General features: G+C 38.7%; 2 protein-coding genes across 6 annotated transcripts in view; one reads left to right on the forward strand and one right to left on the reverse strand.

Moving 5' to 3' along the window:
* The window catches only part of SMC4 (structural maintenance of chromosomes 4), a 40,699-nt gene extending 38,661 nt beyond the window's left edge, over window positions 1-2,038 (reverse strand). The window contains exon 1 of the mRNA XM_014945869.1: window positions 1,902-2,038. The gene's annotated coding sequence lies outside the window, so the exon portion shown is untranslated. The remainder of the gene's footprint in view (window positions 1-1,901) is intronic.
* A 420-nt stretch (window positions 2,039-2,458) lies between these two features.
* Window positions 2,459-25,579, forward strand: part of IFT80 (intraflagellar transport 80) — a 51,960-nt gene continuing 28,839 nt past the window's right edge. For 2 of the 5 annotated variants that reach the window (XR_001412499.1, XM_014946037.1), the window contains exons 1-7: window positions 2,459-2,619; window positions 4,981-5,067; window positions 5,895-6,116; window positions 15,714-15,824; window positions 18,099-18,167; window positions 24,684-24,793; window positions 25,349-25,438. Coding sequence is in view for 4 of the 5 variants with exons in the window: in XM_014946037.1 (XP_014801523.1) it covers window positions 5,031-5,067; window positions 5,895-6,116; window positions 15,714-15,824; window positions 18,099-18,167; window positions 24,684-24,793; window positions 25,349-25,438 (639 nt within the window). In the remaining variant the exon portion in view is untranslated. Of the gene's footprint in view, window positions 2,692-3,562; window positions 3,703-4,980; window positions 5,068-5,894; window positions 6,117-15,681; window positions 15,825-18,098; window positions 18,168-24,683; window positions 24,794-25,348; window positions 25,439-25,579 lie in introns of those variants that run through there. The other 3 variants (XM_014946038.1, XM_014946039.1, XM_014946040.1) reach the window with 3 other exon arrangements.

Here is a 25,579-nt window from a genome sequence, read left to right on the forward strand (position 1 = left end):
CCCCCCCCCCCCCCCCCCCGAAAAACAACGGATGGACCTTAATCTGTAAAAACAGCACAAATCTACCTACTGAAAACTCATACAGCCATGTTCAATGCAGTTACTATGCTCAGAGATAGCCACCCTGATGGATGCTGGGGGCAAAAGAGTTAAAGACACATTCGCAATAACAAACTGAGTAACCATATGTCTTATGGAAGCACTCTTTACATACACGTTTCGGACCTGACAAGCATTTTACTTTCTACAGTCCATGCTGACTATATATTTTATATGGACAGACAGATAAACAAAAAGACCTGCATAATTATAGCACAGATTTGACTCTTAAAACAGCTTAAATCAACACATTCACTTCGCAAAATACAACACAACCACTACCACCAGCATTCAGCGTTTAACGAGAAAGCAAACCAAAATACCTTAATATAGTTGTGATGTTAAGTCAAGTGATCAAGAACGAAACGTTACAAAAGTCCATCAGCTGGCACTTAAGCACAGCTCCCAAAAAGTATAAATAGAAAGCAACCGACGAGAAGAAAGACGACTGCATGAGCAAAACTCTCTCCGAAGAGTTTAAATCGCAGCAAGTGGCGAACTTAGTTCGCAGAAAAACAGACATGAGAAAGTTTACTTCTCACAAGATAAAAAACTGACGTGGTTAGAAAGTCATCTTACAATTGGTGCCAATCATTTGACGTTTTCAGACCTACCCCCAACCCACACTCTCATGAGAGTCCTTCATTTGGGACAATGGGGGAGGGGGGAAATGAGAGAAAGAACTCATTTTAAGGCAATTTGAGTCTATGCCCCTGTTCAGAAGTGTTCCGCAATGGCTGTCTCAGACAATTACAGCCTCTCAAAGTACCAGATTTATTTATTTTATTTTTTTTTCCAAAACTGCTCCACTCCAACAGAATTGTGCAATATAGACCTATTTACCTTACCAACCCTTCCACCTCAGATACTGCAATAGAACGAACAAGCATAACTGCTCGACCTCAGCCTTTAAAACGTGATAAATCAGCTGCCACATACTCTCTTAACAAATTTAACAAATTCGTGCCCAGCCCCTCCCCCGAGTCAGCTCGAAGGTGTTTGTTAAAAGCATCTCTCCGCGATCTCCTGCCAAGCGCCGTTTTTGTTACAGGGATGGCGAAAAGCAGAGCCAGAGACGGAGGGGAAGGCTTCCTTATTAACAGCCGATTCAATTTGATAGCGATTAGCCCTTGTCAGTAAAAAAATTTGGGGCTTTCTTTTTTTTTTTTAAATCCGTCGGTTAATCTAAGGAGCCCAACTGCGCCCTTGTCACGGTCGTTCCAAGTCGTTACGGACTTTCTTCGGATTTCTGTCTCATACTTCAAGAATAAAAGGAGCAGGCAGAGCTCGCTACGGAAGGGTCCCTGCTTTGCGAACAGGTTAAAAACGAGCCGAAACGCGCTCCTGGCCTTCCCCGTCCTAGGTGGGTCTCCGATTCGCCGTCCCCAAAGGTCCCTAAGGGCACAGCGGGAAACCTCGGGCTTTCCCCTTGGGCTGCGAAGAGCCCTCTCTGCTCCCCCCTTCTCAGATCCATCTGCCGACACCAGCCAGGACGGACATGCCGGGCCCCGCCGACACGGGGACCGAGCGGCCACCAGGCAACCCGGGCCCCTCAGCGAGCCCGCCCCGGGCCCGGAGAGAGGGGCTGCCGTCGCCTTTCCCTTCCCTCAGGGCGGGGAGGATCGGGGAAGAAGAAGGCGCGGGGCAGAGCCCGCCGCCCTTCCCCTCAGCACCCCCTGCCCAGCGGAGCCCCCTGAGGGCGTCCCCCGCCGCCCCGCTCGCAGCGGGGGGAAGCCCCCCCTCACACACCCCCCCAACTCCACCTGCCCTCAGGCCAACCGCCGGCGCCCCCGCCCGCCTACCTTCGAGGACCGGCGGCGGCCGGCCCCGGTGAAGAGGTTGGCGGGGTTGCGGTAAAGGCGGGCGGGCTCCGGCTCTCCGCCGGGCGGCTCGGCGGCTTTCCACACTCGAAAATGGCGCCCAAACGGCGAACTCGAACCGAAATTCGTTAGAAAAGCGCGGGGCATGCTGGGAAGGGAGGGGGCCGGCCTCCCGCGGGTTTGAAAGGAGGGAAGTAAAAAAAAAAAAAAAAAAAAAAAAAAAAAAAAAAAAAAAAAAAAGCCCCGCTCCCGCGCCATCTTGTTTTCCGTTACTGCGCGGACGGGCTGGGCGGGATAGGGAAAAGAAAAAAAAAATAAAAAAAATTAAAAAGTCTTGTAAAGCCCCTGAACACAGAGTACCTCCTAACCCATCCTGTACTGTGCAGTCAGCTGCTAAGTCAGGAAGCTCTTACTGCTGAACCCTCATCTAGCCATACGCTGTTCTCACTTGCCCCAACCATCTCTCTCCTGTTTTCCCCTCTTCATCTACCCAGCCCACCCAATTACTGTGTTGACATCCTTGGTCCGTCTCGCGGGAAGTCGCCATAGAGACGGAGCCGCTTGGCCCCGCCGCTGCTGCGGCGCCGCGGGGACGGGGAGGAAGGCGGGATTAGCGCGGAAGCCGCCGGGGCTTGGGAGCCGGCCGCCGAGGGAGCGGTGCCCGCCGCTCTGCGCTCTCTCCCTCCTGCTGCCGGCGCAGGTAAAAGCGGGCTGGAGAAGAGGAGGAGAAGGAGGAGGAGGCGGCGATCCTCCCCTCGCCGTCGGGCGGCAGGTCTGACTCACCGCCGCGGTGGGCGAGAGGGTCGGGAGCCGTGACCCCCGGCTCGGCGTGGGAGGCGGGATGGGCTGAGGGGAGCGGGAGGCAGCCGGGCGGCCCTGAGGTAAGGGCGGAGGGAGTCCCGACCTCCCCGGCTGCGGGCGGCCCTGAGGGGCACGGGCGCTGGGGCGCGGTGGGGATAAGCTGCCGTTTGGGAAGCTGGGAGGGAAAAGGGGGTGCTGGCACGGCCGGGGAGAGGGTTTTGCCGTCCGTGTGGTGCCCGAGGCGGTCCCTCGGGAGACGGGGGACCCCCCGCCTCAGGCAGACGGGGCGGCGAGAGCCGCGGTTCCCTGACAGCGGAGACCCGCAGCCGCCCCGTGAGGAGCCAGCTCCTGCCCCGCCACCGCCATCCCCGGCCTTTCTTCCCGTCCTGCCGCCTGTCTTTCCCTGCGCTCCCCCCCGGCTTCTTGCTCAATCTCCCGCTGCCGCTTCTGGTCCTCATCGCCTCCTTCGGCAACTCCGGGGGGGAAAGGCTGAGGGGGGGAGAGGACGAGGAGGCCCCGGGGCAACCGTGTAGGGACGAGCTGGTCCTCACTGGGACCAAGGAGGCTGGGAGGAGCCGAGCCAAACTCATCGTGCCAGAAAATAACTCTTCGTTATTGCCCCGTCTTTTCTAAAAACTCCTAGTAAATGCTTTCAGCTAAACCTGCTGTTGGGCTCGTGTCGGAGCTGTACGTAGCGTGTGTGCCAGGGTGGGTAGTGATGGATGTACCTGTTGCTGACAGGAGGTGAGCTGTGCGGCGTAAGGGTGACCTTCTGCCTTTTAGGTGGGCATAAAGAGGCTTTAAGCCGTTTTCAAAAATCACAATAAAGTTCTGGTCTTGTCTTTGAAAGGAAAATAGCAGAACTCCATGTACTGGGAGCAGGGGGGGGAGTGTGAGCTGGAAGCTGACAATAGCAACGTGCCTGCTTGAAACCCTGAGAGGGAAATGATCAATTAAAAGCTACCAAGCAGCAGCTGGAAAGGTGGGTTTAGCAAGGTTTGGCGTGCACAGAAAATAGAAGCAGATAAGAACCACGTGTCCAAATAAACACGAGGTATTCTGTTAAGCAGGAGAGATGCTTACATTAAAGTGGAGAATAAATCTTTAATACTGTTTTGCTCCGTGCTACTTCTTTGCCATATACAGATCTTACTGTTTATGTTTGGGGGTTTAGCTTTAGAATTTGTGGTGCAGAGACTGCAACATTGAGGTGCCTGCTGAATGGGTATTGCAGGTGCTGGACAACGGCATTGCCACTCTACAGAAGTCAAGGACATGATTAAAAAGCTACTTTGAAAGTTTAGCACGAACTTAGGCCTGTTTTAAATGCCTTGATGATGAGATTCCCAGTGTGGTTTTTAGAAGGAAATTAAACATTCAAGTATGAGAGAGTTATTTTAAAATAATTATATACGGGTGTGTTTACCAATTGACACAGAGTAGGGTTGAAAATAAATTATTTTATTCTTTGGGCACAGAAAATTATATGTTTTAGGGCTAGTATCCTTTTAATGCTTCTTAAATTTTACATAGTAGCTATTTGACATGGAGTCATTTTTATGGTGAAAAAATCCCAGAAGGTTGAAGGGCACATTTGTGCATCATGGTGGTCTCCTCAGAGTATACCTTCTGCTCTCACCCTCTTGGTCTCACTTTCCATCCTGGAAGACAGAAAAGTTTTAACCCTGATCAGTGCCTCTACCCTGTCCAGGCACAGATGCACAAAGGCTTTCACAAGAGGGTAAGAGGATGGGACCCCAGTGATCTGTTTATGGAATTACTGTGTTGCAGTAAAGTCCTGTGGACAAACAGGGGAGGACAGAAGACTAGGACGTTGTATCATTTTCTCAGGGCAAGATTATTTTCATAGTATGACTTTTTCCCCTAAATTTTCTCACAGTGCTTTTGCTAAGCATGAAGTTCCTTAAAAAGTTTGCGATTCTAGGTTTTCCCTTGCTACCTTCATGCCTATATGTCAGCATAAGAGCACTTTAGTGTTTCAACCTGTAATGTTTCAGCAATATGTACCTGGCATCGCTTGTTCTTTAAATTGTCTGGTGTGTTTATACTAAATGATCGGGTAAGTGTGGAGTTGGGTACTATACAAAGAGAATTCCCTTAAAACTGAGATCTGTTTTGTTGTTTATTTTGCCACAATACTAATGTAATATTACTTATTTTAAAACTTTCTATTTTGGTGTTAGTGTCTTCCTTTTTAATTTTGGCTACTTATATATGTGTTTGTTTTGTTTTATTACAGTTACGACATACCTACGTATCTTTTTTTAATGTTCCATCCGAACAACTGAAATGAGACTGAAGACTTCACTTTTAAAGGAACCAAAACATATCCTTTGCTTTAGAATAAACTATAGAAAAACATGTTAATTCTGAGTAGCCTTTTTTTCCAGAAAGACTGTCTTCATCATAAATGTCATAGTAAAATATTTGTAAGTTGCAGGTGGCTTTTTTTTTTTTTTTTTTTCTTTTTTTCACCTAGCCATTCAGTGCAGCCTTTAAGGGCAACATTTTAGGAGATGTTGAACATTCTTAGAGTAGTACCTTCACTTCAGAAGCTATCAGCGTTTTGCTAGAAAGTTTTGAGGTTTTCTTTCCTTTCTTATATGAAGTTAAAAGTTAAAGGGTCTTTTAACTTGTGGTCTTTCCCAGACCGTAAGGAGGAGTAGTGATATATCTACTTCCTTGTAGTAAGACATGCAGTTATAGCATGAAATTGTAGCAGTTATAAATGAAATTGTAATTCTTCCACTAAGAAGTTAGATATGTCAACAATTTAAATATGATGTGGTGTTAATAAACTGGCACGTTTGAATGACATTTGGGTGTTTTGCACTTGCATTGTGCACTAAGACCGTTTTAGAGGTAACCCAACATTTCAGCTGTGTTTCAATAAGTATGCATCATAATAAGAATTATGTTTTTCCACAATCCAGTTTGTTTTATTTTTTGCTGATTTTCGACCAGCTCTTTTCTTGAAGCCAAAGAGCAAACTAAAAATGAAGAATTCTATTTTCTTTTTATAAAACATTCCATGGAATTTTATCAAAATAATCTTCCTGTACTGTTCCTTCAGCTTTGTTTAACCTAGGTGAGATATTTTGTAAGCTTATTTTAAATAATTAAAAAGTTCATGCTTCCTTAATTTAATTAAACATAAAGAATTAGTTAGCTGTGTGGGATGGACTACAGCTGATGAGCTATATTCCTGCAGTGATGATCACCAAATTATGAAATGGAACCTTTTAACTAGTGAGACTACTCGAGTAGTGAAACTCCCAGATGATATTTATCCCATAGATCTTCACTGGTTTCCCAGAAGTATAGGTGGGAAGAAGCAGTCCCATGCTGAGAGCTTTGTTCTCACAAGTTCTGATGGTAAGTCCATTTAAAATACCTATAATTTCACTATGTGCTTATGTCACTCAAATACATGAGAAATGATTTGCGGTAAGTAATGTGCAATAAAACCAATTTCAAATATCTGTGCAGCAGATATGTGTAAAATTAATAGTTGTTTCAAATTTAATACATTGTACAATTATAATTTTCTCTGATACAACGTTATCAAATGTACCTCTGACAGCAGATATGTAGTTTTTTTATGTAAGGTCAAGTTCTACCATCTTTTTTCAGTTTCATACCCCAGTAGCTTGCCTACGTAGGTACTGTATCGCACACAGTTATGAAAACTGAGGATGACCAAGTTACTGAGATTGCTTAACCGTGATGTTTAATATCAATATACTCTATTTCTTGGACATGTTACAGGAGCGTGTCTTGTATCTGGCTTCTGCGGAGTCTTGAATATCCCTCTGGAGCATCTAGTTCTGGCTGTTGTGAGAGATGTTAAGACTAGGATATATGTCTGCTATACTGGCAGATGTATATATACATGTGTATGTCCAGTATGCTGCTATTTGTCCAGTATACTAGTGTACTAACACTGGACGACGTGATCCAATACAGTAGCTACTGTATTCCAGTGTATGGCTTATGTTTTGTGGAAGGGAGGTGGGACAAGGTTTGATGATTGCTTGGGGTTTTTTTCTCCCTCTCCAAAGAGGCTGGCAATTGATTTTGCCCGATTTGCACACAGACACATTTTTCTTCCTGCGTGAAGGCAGATAAATCCTCAGTTCAGTGAAGAAATCTTAAGTTACTGGTTTCATTATTATTTTACATTTATTATGAAGCAGTCCATACTGTTCAGGTCAGACTTTGTCTCCTTTCTTCTCAGGACTGTAACGGGGATTATGTTCCCTGCCATCAGGATTTTTCTGTGCCTATTTCCCCTTCCTTTTCTTCCCTTATTTCTTTTCTTTAAGGAAAAACATTTGAACTCTTTTCTTCTTGATCTTATTCTTTGTTTGAAAAAAATGCAGAAAATAATGGTAGAAATAAATTTTCCTAAGTCACCTCCCCTTTATTTTTGTTACAAAAAACCTACTATGTGGAAGCCCTGTAGTTCAGATTAGAGTGTTTGTTCCTGAATCTAGTTTTTAAAAGGGGTTGATCCTCTCTGAAATCTGCTGATTTACATTCGCCTTGTTATAAAAATTGTGTTGGAATAAAAGCTCTGCTAAGAACCAATTCTTTTGTGTCGACTGGGACTGCCTGACTGACAATCCCCTGTCAAGAGCTCGCCGACGGGGTTGGTGTGTTAGTTTGTGAATGATTTCTGCTATTTTCATGCCTTACATCCAAGAACTTGGCATACAGGTGACTTGGAAGAGCTGTATGACTTGCAGAAATGTGACAGCCCTTACACGTCTCCTATCTTTTTATACCTGTGTGTTTTACTCAGTTAATAATGCTGTTGAAGGTTCCACAGTAAATTAAATTATCTTGCTGGTAGTAGTAATTATGTGCCACAAAGAAGCAGATTGCATCAACATACTAAACTTAGTTTGTATTCTTTTGTCAGCGGTCAAAGAACTTGGTGGTAAAGCTGTATTTCTAAACAAATGGTAGTGTTGGGAGTTTCTCAACGCTGAACTGAAAGCAATGTGCTGCTCTAAATCCCTGCCAGCTTTTTCAGGCTGAACAGATCATGGTCAATTGTTGTAGAGAGTTTCCATCAGGATAATAGTGGCCATCTGCCCATGACCCTGTTGATAGCTTTCACAGGGACCTATTGATAGTTTTAATGGGACTGATGGAGAATTTCCAGCTAACTTTTGCCCGTGTTTTGGCCAGAACCTTAAATTTGTGGGTCTAGTGTGTTTTCTTTGGTGAGGGGAACTTATTGTAGACTTTTGGCTAGCTTCACAGCGAGCTTGATTGGGAACAGAAGGTTTGTTACTGGGCATTAGCAGTTTGGAGCTGATAGGTCCAGCATGGCTTCCTTTGAGATTGAGAGGTAATAAGTATTTGAAGAAGGTAGAGGAAATTCATTGCTTGCATGAAATTTTGGAGATTTCTCTGACTTTTGGCAAGGGTTGCGCTTTAAAATTAGGAGGGCTGAGAGTTCAGTTCACGGAGTGGAGGCCAAGATTTCTTCAAGATATTTAGTGCTTCCTAAATGCACTGAACTTATGGAACAAAAGCGGGACATCTTCTGGCTCCCTGCCACTTCCTAGATAGACGTGGGGAGGGAAGTTTGACCAAGTGGAGTTGTAATTTTTGCAATACTTGATGCTGAACTTTTACTATTAATTTTAGGCAGCTGGGTTTAATGAGGTATTGCTTGTAGAGCTCTTACGGTGGAAGTGGAGGCTTTTGTCAAAACTGAAAGGGAAATTAATTTGTATCAATTAATATTTGCATGCATTGTAATATGCTTTGGGAGGGTGGGGTTTACCTAAACAAAGATGTTCTTCAGAACGTCAGTCAGTGATCAGTATTCACTCGGCTGATTTCTGTGGAATTTGTATTCTTTTCTGTTCAGTGATAAACATGGGGTGGAGGGATTTCAGTAGGTCATCTGGTGCTCTTAATTCCTTTCTTTTTTTCTCCTTTCTTGTACTTTCTCAGTTTTCACATTTGTATTTCCAATGTCCTGTAAAGTTCTAAATTGTATGTGTAAATAGCGAGCAAAAGAGTAGCTGCAGTAAGCCACATCTCCTGTTAATTTATTCAGTCAGTTTTCCAGTGTTATTAAAATAGTGTGGTAATATTTCATGTTCTGTTTGAATAACTCTTTGACAGTTGATTGAAGAAACATATAAGAGCTACTACTACCTTCATGAAAAAGATGACTTTTAAAACTCTGCTATGCAATTTTTTCTCTCTCATTTTTCTCTTTTTTTTTTTTTTATATCACTAAGATATGTGAGGAAAAATAAATCATATTCATAGGTATGTTTAGAGAGGTTGATTTTTTTTTTTTCAGAAGTGTTCAAAAATTAGCATGTTGCAGGAGGTGTACATTCGTGAGTACTTTAGTCTGTGTGAACCCACTGCAAATTTCGGTAAGATATCAGTTCTTAAGTGTAATGTCTAGTGGGTATGAATGCTTGCCCTTCTCCTGGAAGTGGATTAACTGAAACTACAACAAAGAGCTACAGTTTAGGAATAAAGACTCATGAATAGCACCATGTATAGGTAGGCCCCAGAATCTTTTCCAGGGTGCATTAGGACCTTTGCAATTAGCTACTAGAAGTTGGATTACTTTAAGTGACATCAGTCAATGACGGGTTTAAAGTGAGAGGTTCTTGGGTTCTTGCAGCTTCACAAATGTTTTTTCTTGCTGGGTGAGATTTTTAGTTGTGTGTGATCAACAATTCTAACCTGGTCCCTAATTATTAATCTGCATTTTCCTCGATAAGACTTTTGTGTTCATTTGCTTAGAATTTTTACCAAATGTTTTTAAGCTAGTTTAAAGTTATTATTCTAGGATTCTAGCTAGTGTTGAAGTATTTTAGAAAGATTTCAGCCACGAGACATAGTGAGAGGAAGGTCAGGAAAAATGCTCTCTTCTCCCTAACAGTAAAAAAAAAAAAATAAATAAAAGATTACTGAATGAGAAAAATTTCTGTGAAACATGTAAATGATTATGTAGTTATAACTCTCAAGTACCTATGAATTCTAACAGAGATAATCCATTCTACCATTGTCTAACTTTTGGAGATCAACTTGATTAACTTTCACGTTCTTTTAATGCAGCCCTTTCTTGCTTGCATGGAGCATAAACTGTTGTGGCTGTCTTTGCCAACTTTATTGCAGTGGCTTGGGCTTTTTGGGGGTTTTATTTTTCTTTTTACAAATGTGTAGGCCCTTCAAATTGTCCAGTTGTTGGCACATCCCTAAGGTTTATCATCCTAATGGTGGTGTAGTTGAGATGGAGATTATCTGATCAAAGTCTGCCATCCTCTGACTTCCCCCCTTTCCCAAGATGACACATCCTGTAGTTCTTCAAGTTAGATAATTTTGCATTGTTCAGTGAGTCGGGTTCGTGTTCAACCCTTGCATTCCTTTTGGACATCTGGGGCCTTTATTGCTATTCCTGTCATTAATTTGAATGCTACTGTTTTGCTTGCACAGCGCAGTGCAAAGTAGAACTGAGCTTTGCTGGATGAATTGCTATTAAAACTAAATGCTTTATGGTTGTTCCAGAGTGGTAGGAAGATAACATGATATTGCAGAAGGAAAATAGGATGTAATTTCTGTTTAAGTGAACAGAGTAAATCCCAGCATTTGTTTAGAGAATGCTAAATGTAAACAAAACTGAATGAAGAAACTGACCTAGAAGCTTCTGGGGTTTTTTTCCCCTTGAAGTTCTGTTTCCTAGGAAAGTGAGACTTCCATGTCCATGATGGTTGTTGTAGGGGGACTGGCTGGTGTGTCCTCAGTAACTTTGGAGCTCCTTGATGGATTTGATGGAAAAAGGCCCACTCAGGGGGCAGCTGTGGCAGGGGCTGCAGGCAATTGGGACAGGGAGGAGTTGTTGCACTTGCCCTTCCTGAAGGGCATTCCTGAAACATTCCACTGGGTTCCCTTCTGAGGCAGGAGGGAGTCCACCCACAAAAGGTCTCAGTAACTTTGGAGCTCCTTGATGGATTTGATGGAAAAAGGCCCACTCAGGGGGCAGCTGTGGCAGGGGCTGCAGGCAATTGGGACAGGGAGGAGTTGTTGCACTTGCCCTTCCTGAAGGGCATTCCTGAAACATTCCACTGGGTTCCCTTCTGAGGCAGGAGGGAGTCCACCCACAAAAGATAATTTGGATTGCTGTTACTTATGGAATGAGTTATTTTTGCCATAATTAGTTCACAGATCACAAAACCTGTGATCTGTAATTTGGATTGCTGTTACCTGTGGAATTAGTTATTTTTGCCATATTAGTTCACAGATCACAAAACCTGTGATCTTCAGGTTTTGTCTTGCACAAGTTAGCACTTTGTCTTCTTTCTTGTAGGGATTTTTTTCCTAATAACTGTTGGTAGGACTACAGGTAAACTCTTAGCATTGGTCAGTAAATTCATCCTGAACATTCAATTTCTGGAAAACTGTTCATGAGAGTTTGTTTTGTTTTGTTTTGTTTTTTTCCAATGAAATTGAAAAAAAAAAAAAACAGTGCTAACCTAATTTGTGAAAGAATAAATTGAGTTAAAAACTTAACGTAGAAAATTTCCAAGTTTTTATCTCCTAGTATAACTTACCTTACAGATTTTTTTTGCACATGCAAGTGAATTATTGCATTGTAAAACTTCACAAACAAGTCTTGTTGCTTTGATGCTATTTTCTCTTCAGGTTTTGTCTTGCACAAGTTAGCACTTTGTCTTCTTTCTTGTAGGGATTTTTTTCCTAATAACTGTTGTTAGGACTACAGTTAAACTCTTAGCATTGGTCAGTAAATTCATCCTGAACATTCAATTTCTGGAAAACTGTTCATGAGAGAGTTTGTTTTGAGGTTTTTGTTTTGTTTTGTTTTGCTTTTTTTCCAATGAAATTGAAATAAAAACCAGTGCTAACCTAATTTGTGAAAGAATAAATTGAGTTAAAAACTTAACGTAGAAAATTTCCAAGTTTTTATCTCCTAGTATAACTTAGCACTTTCAATACAGAGAACTTACCTTATAAAGATTTTTTTTGCATATGCAAGTGAATTAGTGCATTGTAAAACTTCACGAACAAGTCTTGTTGCTTTGATGCTATTTTCTAAAAATCTTACATTTAAAATTCTGTTTAAGTGTTACTTACATAGCATGCCTTACGAGTTTGTTTTGAGGTTTTTGTTTTGTTTTGTTTTGCTTTTTTTCCAATGAAATTGAAATAAAAACCAGTGCTAACCTAATTTGTGAAAGAATAAATATGAAATTGAAAAAAAAAAAAAACAGTGCTAACCTAATTTGTGAAAGAATAAATTGAGTTAAAAACTTAACGTAGAAAATTTCCAAGTTTTTATCTCCTAGTATAACTTACCTTACAGATTTTTTTTGCACATGCAAGTGAATTATTGCATTGTAAAACTTCACAAACAAGTCTTGTTGCTTTGATGCTATTTTCTAAATTTAAGTGTTACTTACATAGCATGCCTTATGTGTCAAGCCTGCAATTTTCCTGCAACAGCTAATTCATTTCTGTGATAAGGATTCCTGAAAATTTGCTGAATCCAATGGAAATGGAGTATAATGTCTTTACAGGGTTGCATTAATTCCTGGTTGAACTCCAGATGTTTGTGAAATTAGAGCAAACGTAAATTTAATCCTCTTGGGTTTTCTTCTGAGTCGCGTCTCTTGTGGGATATTGTTCTTTTACTTCCTACTTACATTGATCTTATTGTTACTTTTTTACAAAAATAAAGAGTATGTTCAACTTTAAACTGCTTATTAAGCACAAATCATAAGTGAATAGCCCTATTTTTTTCAACTTTTTATGTTATTGATAATTTAAACATTGAAGAGTCTATGAAAAGTAATGAACAAAACATACATGTTTTATATTCTGTATTTGAATAGGCTGCTAATCTCCCACTTGACTTTCCTCCAAAACTGGAGAGTCACTTTAAGATTAAGGGCAGCTTCTGGCTCCAGTACATAATAAAAATAAAGAAACAGTATTTTACAAATTTGAGATGTAAAGTAATATTAAATTGAGTCACTTCTGTCTCCGAGCATGCAGATAAATTTTCCCTAATTGTGCATAAGGCAGTAAGTTCTAATTTGAAAGCCTCTACTACCTCAATGATAAGTTGAAGAACAGAAGGCAGAGAAATCAATTGAAACGTTGATTTTGGAGCGACCTCTGTATGTGAATGCAGTGAAAAAAAGCGGTGTCTAATGAGTCACATAATTTGACTGTCATCAGTTGTAAATTCATATGTTGAAAAAATAAAGGAGTTGCCGAAGTAAAAATGATATCCATGATTTGGCCCTGTTCCATGTAAGGATTCTGATGCAGTTTTTAAGTGCACGATCGCATTTTTTCCAGATGAATCCTATCTTAGTGCTGAAGGTGGACCTGCTTTTATATGAAACTGTATTTGTATTCTTTCCTGCTAGGCTACAATTTACCGTGTTTCACTATTTGAAAGATGCCTTGTGTAAGCAGAGCTTACTTCGAGGAAGTAAGAGCTTGTGGAGTGGGAAAGGATGCTGCAAAAGATTGGTAAACGAGTTGAATGTTGCCCTGTATAACAGGATTTTATCCTGTACTCTGTGACATGGCCCATTGTTTTCCTGAGAATGTGACCTAAACAAAAGTATTAAGTTGCTTGCCAGCTGTCTGTTCTTTCATTTTAATTTATGATTTCTCTTATGTATTGAGGGGTTTGCTTACAGAAACATTGAGGTCTCACAGATTCAATAGATGAAATGCCATAGAATTCCTTGGGTCCTTAAAAATGTAATTCTGAATGTTTCAGATGGTATACTGAAAGGTGATGAGTACCTTTGAGTTAGATTTCTGTGTCTGTTAGCTCCTGATTTGCAAAGCTGCTTCTTTTCTCCCTGCACCCCAAGGGAAATTAGCGAAATATGTTCATAATGGCTATGAAGAGCTCAGCCACTTAATATGAATACTGTAGGTGATGGCATGAGAATATTCATAGTCCTACAATCAGATTAGGTTTAAGTATTCTACAATGAAAAAGGTCTTGGCTACAGATTGAACAAGTACACTATGCATTGAAAAAGACAGGTATCAGAAAATAAAACTTCTTTTTTAATGTATTATTTTCAAACAAAAAAAAAAAGCCATTTTGAGGATTTAATTGGAGAAAATAGCATCAAGCCATTAAATTCCTGTGAATCCAGTTATTGCTTATGCACAAAAAATTAGAATGTCATGCCTGAGAGATGTTCTGAAAAAAACCTGATGCATTAATTATATTAAATATGTTTTATAATTATAAAATAACATGATGCATTAAATGTAGAATACCAGTATTGAAAATTTTAGGAAACTCAACATTAACTGAATGAGGAAGAAATGGTCTTTAGTAATAATACTAGTTTTGTGAATTCAGAAAAAAATGGAATTAACTAGCTATTCAGAGTACTCTGCTTAATATGAATATAATTTATAAAGACAAGCTAAAGTGTGTATATGATATTTTAAATGGTCTGTTCAAATAAACAGATTTATATAAACTATAATTTTCTTCAGTGTTAAAAATCTTTTACTTGGAAATCTTGCATTGGCAGAGATTTGGCTGGATGATTGTGCCTTTTTGTTTATGTACTTAAAATGAAGACAAAATGTAATTGTATTCATTTGAATAATACTATGGAGAGCTCTGATGTATGTTTCATGGTTATTTACTGACAGACCTACCAGAATGCTTTTTCTTTGTTTTTAGTCTGGCTTTGTTTTCAAGGTTGGTTGGTTGGTTGGTTTTGTTTGTTTTTTAAACTGAAGTGCAAAATAAAACATGGGAAACCAGAACACAATAGCAGTTGATCCAGGTTTCTGGTGTGCAGGGCACTTAAATTTTGCCATCTTGGCTATTTTGTGCTTTGAATGTGCATGGAGTGTGGAAGTATCATGTGTTTTTACCTTTTATACAGTTCATGGTTAACTCCATTACCACCTGCATACACATAGAGGTCTTGGTAATATGGTCCTTTACTGAAACAGGTATTTAGTTTTTGGTTCTGGCTTATCAGGTATGGCCTGTTTTATAATTCATATTCCCAAGCAGAATGTTATTAATGGAAAAATTATCCTATCTGAAGTGGTGGAATATTTGCACACTTAGCCTGAGGTATCTGTGTACTGTTTATCTGAAAGAATTCTGGTCGCTCTGGAAATTGAATTGGCTCACTGTCTCTCAGATCAGGTAAAATAATTTTTAAAGAGTTTTGGTTTGAAAGTAGTTAATTTGAATCACTGCACTATTCTAAGCCATGCGTTTGTTCTGCCATATGTTTCCAAGTCCTCCTTTGTCTGCTCTTTGGTCCAGTTTAAATTTGATCTTCCTGGATTTAAGCAACATCCCTCATTTGGAAAGAAAGACTTCCTCATGCTTCTGTTGAAATCATTAATAGCTTTGTTTTTGGCTTCTGTGAATTTCCATAACAGCTCCATAATGCAAGCAGTGATACTTCCTCAGAGCAGCGCGCTCACCGATGGTCAGATTGTTCTAGCTTTTCCATTATCCTTTTGGTGCTGAGTGATTTTTCAGATCTTACAAAAAGAAAACACGAGGGCTCTCCTGGGCTGCGGTGTATATACCTCTGTTTGTTAGCTTTCAGACAATGAAATAACAGCAGGCAGTCGTGTCCCCAGAGAAACACGCAAACTTTAGAGGGATGTAAGAAAAATGAATAGGCAAAACAAAGATTATACATACCAAAAATAAAAAAAACCCACAACATTATTGCTAGTTTTCATGTAGTTCTTCTGCAAGAGCTCATTTGTTTGGGCTAATCGTAGCTATGAACAACATAATTGCAATGTTTTGTTCTTTGTTGTTGTTGTTGGTTTCTTGTCTTGTTTTGTGTGTGTATTTTTAACAGTTGATAACACCATTTCAGTAACAAATACCGATTCACAAAATTAGATCCCCTCTTTGTATCCTGAACTTTTGTTTAGGGAAGTTCCACTTGATCTCAAAGTTAGGAAGAGTAGAGAAAAGCGTGGAAGCGCACTGTGGAGCTGTACTTGCAGGAAGGTGGAATTATGAAGGAACAGCACTGGTCACAGGTAAGCATTCTTAAAGTAAAGAAGTGTTTTGAAAACTAAAATAACAGAAGAGCTCTTTCAAAATAAATCCTTTTGTTTTTCTAATATACAAAGTTGACATGCAAGGAAGAAATATAAGGGTACAAAAATATATTATTAAAGAAATTATGGAAAGTGCTTTCAAAAAATGGGTGGAATGTAAGTACTTTATGGGATAAATGCAGTAGAATGGTTTGGAAAAATAGTTTAATCTTTGACATGTTTAGACGATGTAATCCTAAATTTCAGGGTTTATATTGTAGTTACATTGAATTTGAATGAACGAAACTGAGTATTAAGTGTTCACATGCTGGTCTAGCTTGAAATTCTTATGTAAAGGGGGCAAGTGGAAACACAAAATCAACAATATAAATGAAGTTAGCTATAAGAAGTTACTTTTTTAATGTCTTCATCATCACTGGGGTTATTTTCACCTTATTTAATAGAACTTAATTTATACTATTTTATTAATGCTGTTTTAGAAGAATGTTGTCTATTTTAATTAATAAAAGATCTAGTAAAAATATTTATTTTTTTAGTTTCCTGTTTATTAGAAGTTATCCTATTTGTAGGTAACCTATCCTTGAAAGTAAATGGTTTTTAGTATCAGAGGGCTTAGATATTTTCATGGATGTTCTGTACTTCAGAATATTTAATTTTTCTTTTCTTATCTGTTACAAAAAAAGGTTGCTAAGTTGGTACATTTATAGCCCAGCACATGGCATTTGGGGCTTTTACCCCACAAAGTTTACTGAGGCCTCATGAGAGTCTTGAATGTTCCTGTACTTCTTTTCTTAAAGGAGTGGTGTAGATCCAGCTGCAGTCTAACCCTTTTCTATTGAGGCCAGGAGAGTGATCTCCCGTTGTCTGCATCTCTACATGTCTTTTTGTCCTAAATCGTTAGTAATTAGTTGCTTTTGGCATTTTTGTCAAAAACTTCTATCTTGATATTAAGGGGAAGCAAATTAAATTTCCTGTGATAGACTTCTCCTTTATGGGATTTTCGTTGGTGTCAGAATTTTCTGCAGCCTCCTGTTGATCTAGCACAGCTGATTTCTTTGGACAAATTCCAACTCAGTCCAGAAGTACTGAAGATAATTTTGGAGCTGCTTGTTTCCAGACTCAGTCTGACTCTAAAATGCTGCTTCAAGGAACTCTGTCTGGCATGTTCCTCTGAAATCCCAGTGGGATAGAAATATTGTTCTTTTTAAAGAGAGATTTGCCTCAGGAACTTCTCTAAAGAAAAAGTCAAAATTGCCTTTTCAATCTTTCTTTTTCATTTTTTTTTTTTTGGAAAGGCTGCATGACACTTAAAGGGAGTATGGGAATTCAGGACCATATCCAAACTGTGTCCTCTGAGAAGATCTTATACCACAAATATACTTTGAGGAAGAGTAAATCATTGATGATACTGTATCACTTAAAATATTATTGATGGCTCTATTTTAACAATATCAAATGTGCACAAATAAGATTTTTTAAAAAAATTTGTTACACTTTTTAAACACTTAAAAGCTACATTGGTGAGATATAAAAACCTAAAATCTGTTAAGTAAATTACCTTTGCATGGAAGAATGGCATAAAGTGTCCATGTGTACCTTTTTCCTCATTAATTGAATGTGGGAGGCCTAAATGAAGGCCCAGAGCTGTAAATTTTAAATATGACAGCACACTAGGAAATCTCTGTTCTTAATGCCTACATAACTACACTCTATAGTGTATAAGAACTTAATCTTTAATAAGTAAACTGAGTTTCTTGGTAACATGCAGTTATGTTATAAACCTTAAGCCTTCCAAACGGAGCCTTCAGTTATCTTCAGTTTCACCATTTATCAACTGTGAAGCCTCCAGTTTAATACAGAAAATCTGCTCCTACTCTCTTCAGACTCCTCAGAGACTCGTTTAATCAGCCTCTGGGCCATTGAACTGTAAATAGACAAAAAGTACTAGCAATGCTGAATAGAAAATACAGAATTTGGGATAGTTAAATAGCAATGGGCTTTCTCTTCCCAGGAGCAGCTTCAGATAAGAAAACTATAGGGATTTTCAGGGGAGGAGGAACTTCTTGATAATATTAAATATTTTTTCCTTTATATACTGTCTATTTGCATGTTAGGAAGACTACATAGATGATATTTACCTGTAAGAAGACCTGGATTTATTTTCACCCTAGTGTTTCTTAAATAAATACAAGTGCCATGTTTATTAGAATTATTATTGCATTTAAGTTGATAATTTCTGTAATAACTTTACAGTTGGTGAAGATGGCCAAGTGAAAATCTGGTCTAAAAGTGGAATGCTGAGATCCACTTTAGCTCAGCAAGGTAAGTTAATTTTCTTAAAGTTCCATTACAACTATTTAATTTGGGTTATTATGAAATATATTTAAATAACAGTCCCTAAATCTGGCAGTAATAGTTTAAGGATCTTACAGCCTAGATAAACTTAACTCAAATTAACATAAATCATAGTTGAGTACAGGGGAACTGAACTTGTAATAAGACCATTATCTTTAAAAAAAAATCTAAAAAAAAAAATCTTCAAATTGAGCGTATTATTGCAACATTTTTATACAATGGTTTCAGTTCCACCCTAAGGATTCTGGAGAGGCTAAAGAATTAAAAAAAAAACCCAGTTTTTGATACCAAGCCACAGACTCTGATGGTAAAACTGAAAAAAAAAAATCTCTAAAAGTATTGTAAGAATGCTTGAAAAATGCGAAGTGCATGTAGATTAGTTCCTCTGAACTTTAAAACTTAACGGCCCTTGGTTCATCTCTCTGTTTAACCCAGTAACTAATTTAGTATATGCAAACAGTCCTACTGAAGTGAAACGATCCCTGTGCTTAAGTTCTTTGTTGAACTGGGGCCATCGAGACCTAACCTTGATCTTGGCTTTGTCACTACAGTTTTATGCATGCTAGAGCATTGCAGTTATTTTTATAAGTTATATAGTCAATTTGAAATCACATTATTGTGAAGTGCAACAGTGTAAGCTGTAAATACATATTTATACAAATTATGTTTGACATTTTTAAAATGCAATTTTTTATAATCATAATTTCTAACATTTTTGTACTATTTCAGTGAAGATACTGAGCTAGATTTTGTTTTTCAGACTTCATACATTAAGATCATGTGACCTTTTGACATTTTTTAAGAAACCACATGCACCTGGGGTTGGGTTAAATGTCAGACCCTTATCTCTTTCTAAAACAAATTATCTAAATTCTTTCAACCTGTTGAAGGCATTTTAACCACAGGAGTGAATGTAAAATGTATTTCAATTCTGGTAAGGAAGTTCATATTCAGATGTAGTGTTTTTTCATGCTTACAATGTAGAAAGATAAGCCAACTGAACTGCAATTTTTGAAAAAAAACACAACAAACCAAAAAGGAGCACACACTATTCACTATTTCTCAGTTGATATATTTCAAGCTTTTTTATGTTTAACTGTGCTTATCTTGAGGTTTGATGAAGCTTATAAAGTAAGAGACATATTCTAGTTTGAAATATGCAATCTGCGTTTTCATTGATTCCTTAGTGTTTCTGGTACAGTATAAAAGTACAGTTGAGTCCCCATGGGATAATTGTCTTTGATTTTGTGTTTTAAGATAAAATTCTGTGAGGCTCAGAAACCCTTTAAACTTTAATTTTATAGAATCAAATTCCCACAGATCATTCTGTAGCTACTGACATATCTGGGATCATGACAGGATTCTGCAGAAATTGTTATGTTTTTTAAGAGAGGTATATCATGTTTAAGCTAATTTTTTACTTCCTTTATTGTCTCCTTGAGAAATGAAAGGATCCCCATTGCTAACATTCCTTCTACTCATTCCACTCTTTGTATTAGAAATAAATTTTCAGGCTCTTATCTTTGGATGATGATCCACACGCCTGTTCTGTCTTTGGATTTTTATTCACTACAAAAACATGAGCGTATGTTTTCCCCATTTTTAACTTTTTCAGTACATATATGGAGAGCTCGGGCCGCATGTCCCTCCATCATTCCAATGCATGGAATAAAGTTAGTGTGACGTCGTAGCCTCTACTGCATTCAGCCTTGAGCTGTGATGTTGCTGTTGTGGCAGTGTTGTTCCTTGAGACTGATCTCACTTTTTCATCCTTAGATTATCTTAATATTCTTCCTTCTGTTCCTCCTTTTCCTTAAAATGAAAGCTTTTTTAAAAAAAATGCTGTAATTGCAACCCCTTGGGCTTCTAGCTGACACAGGGCACTGCTACATTTTAAAGAGGTAAATTTTTTTCATGGATTTCTTTGGTATATGTTGGTAACCCACAGGATTATGCTTAAAGCAGGATTTGTCTGTGTATTCTGGGATGTATACATTGCAGCATCACGCTGTGCTCAAAGCGTCCATGTTCCTCTGAAGAGAGCCACCGAACTGTGAAGTGTAGCAAGTATTGAAGGTCCACAATTGAAAGAAAAGATGGCTCTACCAGCATAAATTTTTACGGTGCTTTGTAGACTCTGGCACTAAGATTGTCTGAGGTGAAGTCTGTAGTGTCAGTGGTGCCACCTGCAGTAACTGAGTCCTTCATAGGCCAACCATCTGGTTAGTAGGACCTGTGCTGAGCCCACAGCGGCAGAGCTTCTCTTGAGATATCTGTCTAAAATTGACACTGCTGAGGTTCATAGACCACTGGCTCTCTAACCCTGCAGCAGCAGAGCTTCTCTTGAGATGTCTGTTCCAAAATTGCCACTGCCGAGGTTCATAGACCACTGGCTCTCTAACCCTCCAAGTCCTTACAGAGTCAAAGGTATTGGTCAAGCTGAAGATTAAGTAGACTGCAGGTGTGCCTTCCTCACTACAATCAAGATTATTCTGTAGCACCATTTCTTCAGTTTATCCCACCACTAAAGCTGACAGCTTTGCTGATAACTCACTCTTCCCGCAGGATCTGAGAATCTTTAGGGCAAACAAGGCTCATGGATCCACCCAATAAAATACTCAGTATAATGAAATACTTAGTATTTTATTGCTACAGCACCTGTTTAAATCCTGGTAACTATTCTTGTGTCCCTAATTCCAGTTAAGACAGGAGTAATTCCTTGCAGGAAAGTCATATTTTAAGTCCACGAGATGACTGTTTCTTGTGCCATGAAAACTTACTCTCTTTAAGAGCATTTGGCAAAGGACATTACCATAACCTTTATGAAAATACATATACATTGTGCAGACCAAGTCAGTGCTCTCCATGTGCTTTTTGGTTCTCGGTGAAGCCATGACTTTCCATTGTAAAATTATATGGCACTTATTTATAATTTAAACATCGTTATCCACAGACCCGTGTTTCTGTGCCACGCATTCTACTGTTACCTCAGATGGATTTCTAGTTCTTCAGGTGATTTCTGTCACCTTTCTTTGAAATTGAATTTGTCATCTAGTACTCAAGACCGTATCTTTCTTGAGTACTTAAAGTACTTAACCTTTTGGCCCTGCTGACTTTCTGATGGGCTTCCAGTGACTAGCATGCTGAGTAAGCACCAAGGAGGAATATGAATAATTGGTGTATAGGTTCCCTCCTTGGTTAATGGAAGCAGAATCACAACAGCTGCAATTTAAGCAGTTTAATTACAACATGCTTACTGTGAAGTGGAACTTTCTTTTTAATGGGCAGTTGTATTCCAAATAAAGCTCCTATTTTTTGTGCTGCCACAGAGAGGTATGACATTGTCTGAATTAATCTTTCTACTCCTGTGAAGGTCACATAGCCTTACTGTGGTAATTACCGAAGTATCTGCTGTGGCTGAAAGTGTCAGAGTGATGGCTCTGTCACTCCTGCACTCAGCCCTAGCTCCTTCTCTGCCACATTGGCCACGGGAGTGATTCACCAGGGATTAACATCTGCTGGTGGAGCAGTGAGATGGGAAGAAGTGTGCTTAGTGCTGCTGTTCCTTCTCCAGATCCTCTCTTCAGATCTCACCTTTTCTGCTTTTCTCGCTTCTTTCCTCAGTATATTTTCCTGAAACTGTTTATCATCAATGCAATCCACTGCAGTTTGTTCCGCTGAATTTTTCCTTTCCACAGCAATGCAATGTGCTGGCAGTCTTTTCCCAACCAAGTTCTTGTTAAGTGCAGAAGGAAATGAGTTAACTTAGCTCCTGCTGTTAAGCCCTGGAAATTGTGGTTAAGTAGTCAGCCGTCATAAAAAAGTTAAACATTTGGTTTAAATATAAAAGTCTTCTGATTGTTAAATCAGCGTTAGAGCAGGACAAAAATTAGTTTATTTAGAATTTCTGTACAGCTGGTGACAGAATTTATGTCATTTTCAACATAAATTGCTGCCAGTAGGAAAACAGCTAGCGCCAGATTTACTTAATATATGTTCCATGTTTCTGTGAGTCGTCTCCTATAATGGTTGACGAGTTAAAAAAGAACAATTAAATAATTCTGTATTTCTAAACAACATAAAATAAAAGCCTTCCTAAAAGAGAATGTATGAAATACAAAAATATTCAGGAGCAATGACACCAGGTCTCAGTTTAGAGTTTGAGTATTTGGAACCTGTAATCAGGTTTAGTGTGCTGAATTGATTTACTGTAATAAAATCAGCTTTTTATTCAGAGAAAAAATTCAAAGGCTTAAGCAGTAAGATACTAGATGATTTTAGGACAGCTGATACAGCAGTTCAATCACTTAAGTATCTAAATATCATCAAAGTATTCCCATAAAAAGAGATTCCTGAGTCATTTTTTGAAATGGAATTTAATATCCCTAATGTGTCTTGCAAAGTTTTACGTTAAGCCTTCTGGGGTTTTTTATTATCATAAATTGAAGATATATAAAAAATTGTTTATTCGATCAATTTTAATTCATTTGATCCATTTGATATGTACTTACCAACTGAAATATGCATGAGTGCCTAAGAAGTGCATATCTTTGAGAATTTAGGAGAATTTCTTTCCGTTTTCCTCTTCTAAAATTATGACATTGTCAAATACAAATATTTAGGTTATAACAATTGCTCTTTCTGAGGTTTCTTATTTCTCAAACAGAACTTTTGGGGTGCAATTCAGTTGTGTTAATGTAGGTGTGCCCATAGTGCCATTTGAGGTTCATTGGGCTAATTCTGCTTCACCTCCAAATCTTTTCCAGAAGGAGGTGGATCTCTTTCAGGTCCTGTGTCGTGTCAGTGAGCTCCACCTGGGTATCTTGGAGTACCCTGGGTGCAGCACATCACTTGGGTGCTCATGTTTAGACAGTTGAGTCGTGTCTTCAAAGACCTCATTTCTGCCAGTGAGAATATTGCAGCTGTTAGAGAAAGACAGAAGCCTGAAATAAACCTTCTCTTTCCCATTTCAGAAGATATGGAAGGAAGTTTTAGTAAAAGTATAGAGAATGGTCTGACAGTCTCAATCCTTGCAGTTTTATATGCAGTGTAATGTTGAGACCATGCTGAAACTTGCTGTCCATTGCTACGGGGCTTTGGCTGTGAGAGAAATAAATGTTTGGACATGCACTTTACCTAACTTTCTTAGTTTTATTTGCAAGGAATCAAGTATCGTAATACTTTGATTCTTCGTCTTCAGGGGAGACTAATCCTGTCAAGTGCTATGGAAAATATTTGCATAGTTGGCAAGTCTGATTTTTTTTTCCTGGATGCTTTTTCCATGTAATTTTTTACTTTCTTCTATTTTCAAAAAAGGTCATTTGAAAACTGCAACATAACATGATTTTGAAATGGAACAGTCAGTTTTATTCTACATATATCATTCCGGAGTTTTCAATCTGCAAAAAAATGTTTTTAATTAATTGTGCAAAATCTGCAGGCCACTTTCTAGTTTGTCATTTCTTTTGCGAGTTTCTTGTGTATGGGATGCAGCAAAACAAAAAATTGTGTTTTGTTAAGTCTTTTGCAAGTTTCTTGTGTATGGGATGTTTGATTTTCTTATATGTGCAGCAAAACAAAAAATTGTGTTTTGTTAAAGACTTAATTATGGAGCCTCAACATCTTACAAAGAGTAATTTCAGTGCAATACAAAGGTTTTCTACCCACAGTTGTGTTCAGTCTCACTGCTGTGTATGAAAAGAGCTATTTTCTGATGTCTGTTGATAAGTACTAGGGTGACTTGTCAAGTTGATTTTCTGTGTCTCTTAAGTGTCAATTGTGAATAAAATTGCATCAGAGTATAAGAGATTAAGTAAACACAAAATGCAGCTATTACTGTTTGTTTTCTGGAGTTGTGTAAATCTGTTCACTTATAAAATAAGTTTTACAAATTAATACCATGGTAAATGGCAATAGACAATGAGGTTTGAGAGAGATGCGGTACGTAGGTATTTGATGGTTTACTCAAGCAAATTTGGCAGGGCTTCACTCGAAAAGTTTTACAAATTAATACCGTGGTAAATGGCAATAGACAATGAGGTTTGAGAGAGATGCGGTACGTAGGTATTTGATGGTTTACTCAAGTGAGTTTGGCAGGGCTTCACTCTGTATTTTTATTTTCTTGAGGAGTGTTGGAACAAATTTGGCAGGGCTTCACTCTATGTATTTTTATTTTCTTGAGGAGTGTTGGAAGTGTATGCAGTATGAGTTAAAGTCTTCAAAGTTGTCCTTCTGGGTTGTGTCTGTCTCTTACTGCCGTCCCCGTGGCTGTCTGAAACATGAAGTGAACCAGTAAACACGGCCATGAGTGCAGCCAGACAAGTGTAGAGAACAAATGGTCACCCATAGTTTGACTTTCTCCCACTCCTCTGAATTTTAGATGTATGATTTTAAGTAACCAGTTTGAAGTGGCTATAGCAGTTTCTGCATAATTTGATCAGATAACTTATAAGAAATGTAATTTTTCTTTCTTTCTGTCTACAGGAACACCAGTGTACTCAGTAGCCTGGGGACCTGATTCTGAAAAAGTTCTCTATACTTCAGGGAAGCAGCTGATTATTAAACCTCTTCAGCCAAATGCTAAAGTTTTGCAGGTATTATTAATACATGGGGGCTGTCTCACATTTCCATGTGAAAACTTCTTAAAATTATTTAGAGTTTTGCCAAACATATAAAATGTTTGTGCTAAATTTTTCTGTGCAACGTGTACCACTCATTTCTCCCTCCTACTCCCCGCCCCCCGCCACCTCACCCCCCTTTTTTTAGTGTTTTTGAGAATAAGGAGATTGTTCATTTCTCTAAACCAAAAAAAAATAATTGACAATTTCTTCTGTGGATATTCTTCAGGCATGTGAGTGAGCATTTCCCGTTTCTTAAATAAATAAAAAGCAAAAAGATACAGAAGTCTTGCCGTTTTCATTTGTTATGAAAACGCTGACAGATACAGAAGCAATCATTTAGAACACACTTTTAGTGCAGATTGTTTTGCTTTCATTCTGCCTTGTTCAGGCTGCATTCTCTGCATTTGTACTGTTGAAAACCCTGATCTCCATTGGAGTGCATGAATGCCGCTAAATGATGAAAAAGACTAAAAATAGAAGTTCTCAGGCTTGTGGCATCTATGTTTAATTTATTTTTTTCAATTTCAGTGGAAAGCCCATGATGGACTTATTTTAAAAACTGACTGGAACTCAGTTAATGATCTTATTCTTTCTGCAGGTGAAGATTGTAAATACAAGGTGAGTACTGCTTCAGTTTTTAGGGAAACTAAGTGGCTGAAAAAGATATTAGGCATTCTCATGTTTTCTAATTTTAATAATATTTGGAAGCTCAAAATTAAATGAGAAGTCTTTCAGTTTTCAAGAAAAACTTGTTACCCT

The sequence above is a fragment of the Calidris pugnax genome, unplaced genomic scaffold (genome assembly GCF_001431845.1).
Source record: "Calidris pugnax isolate Ruff unplaced genomic scaffold, ASM143184v1 scaffold111, whole genome shotgun sequence".
NCBI lineage: Eukaryota > Metazoa > Chordata > Aves > Charadriiformes > Scolopacidae > Calidris > Calidris pugnax.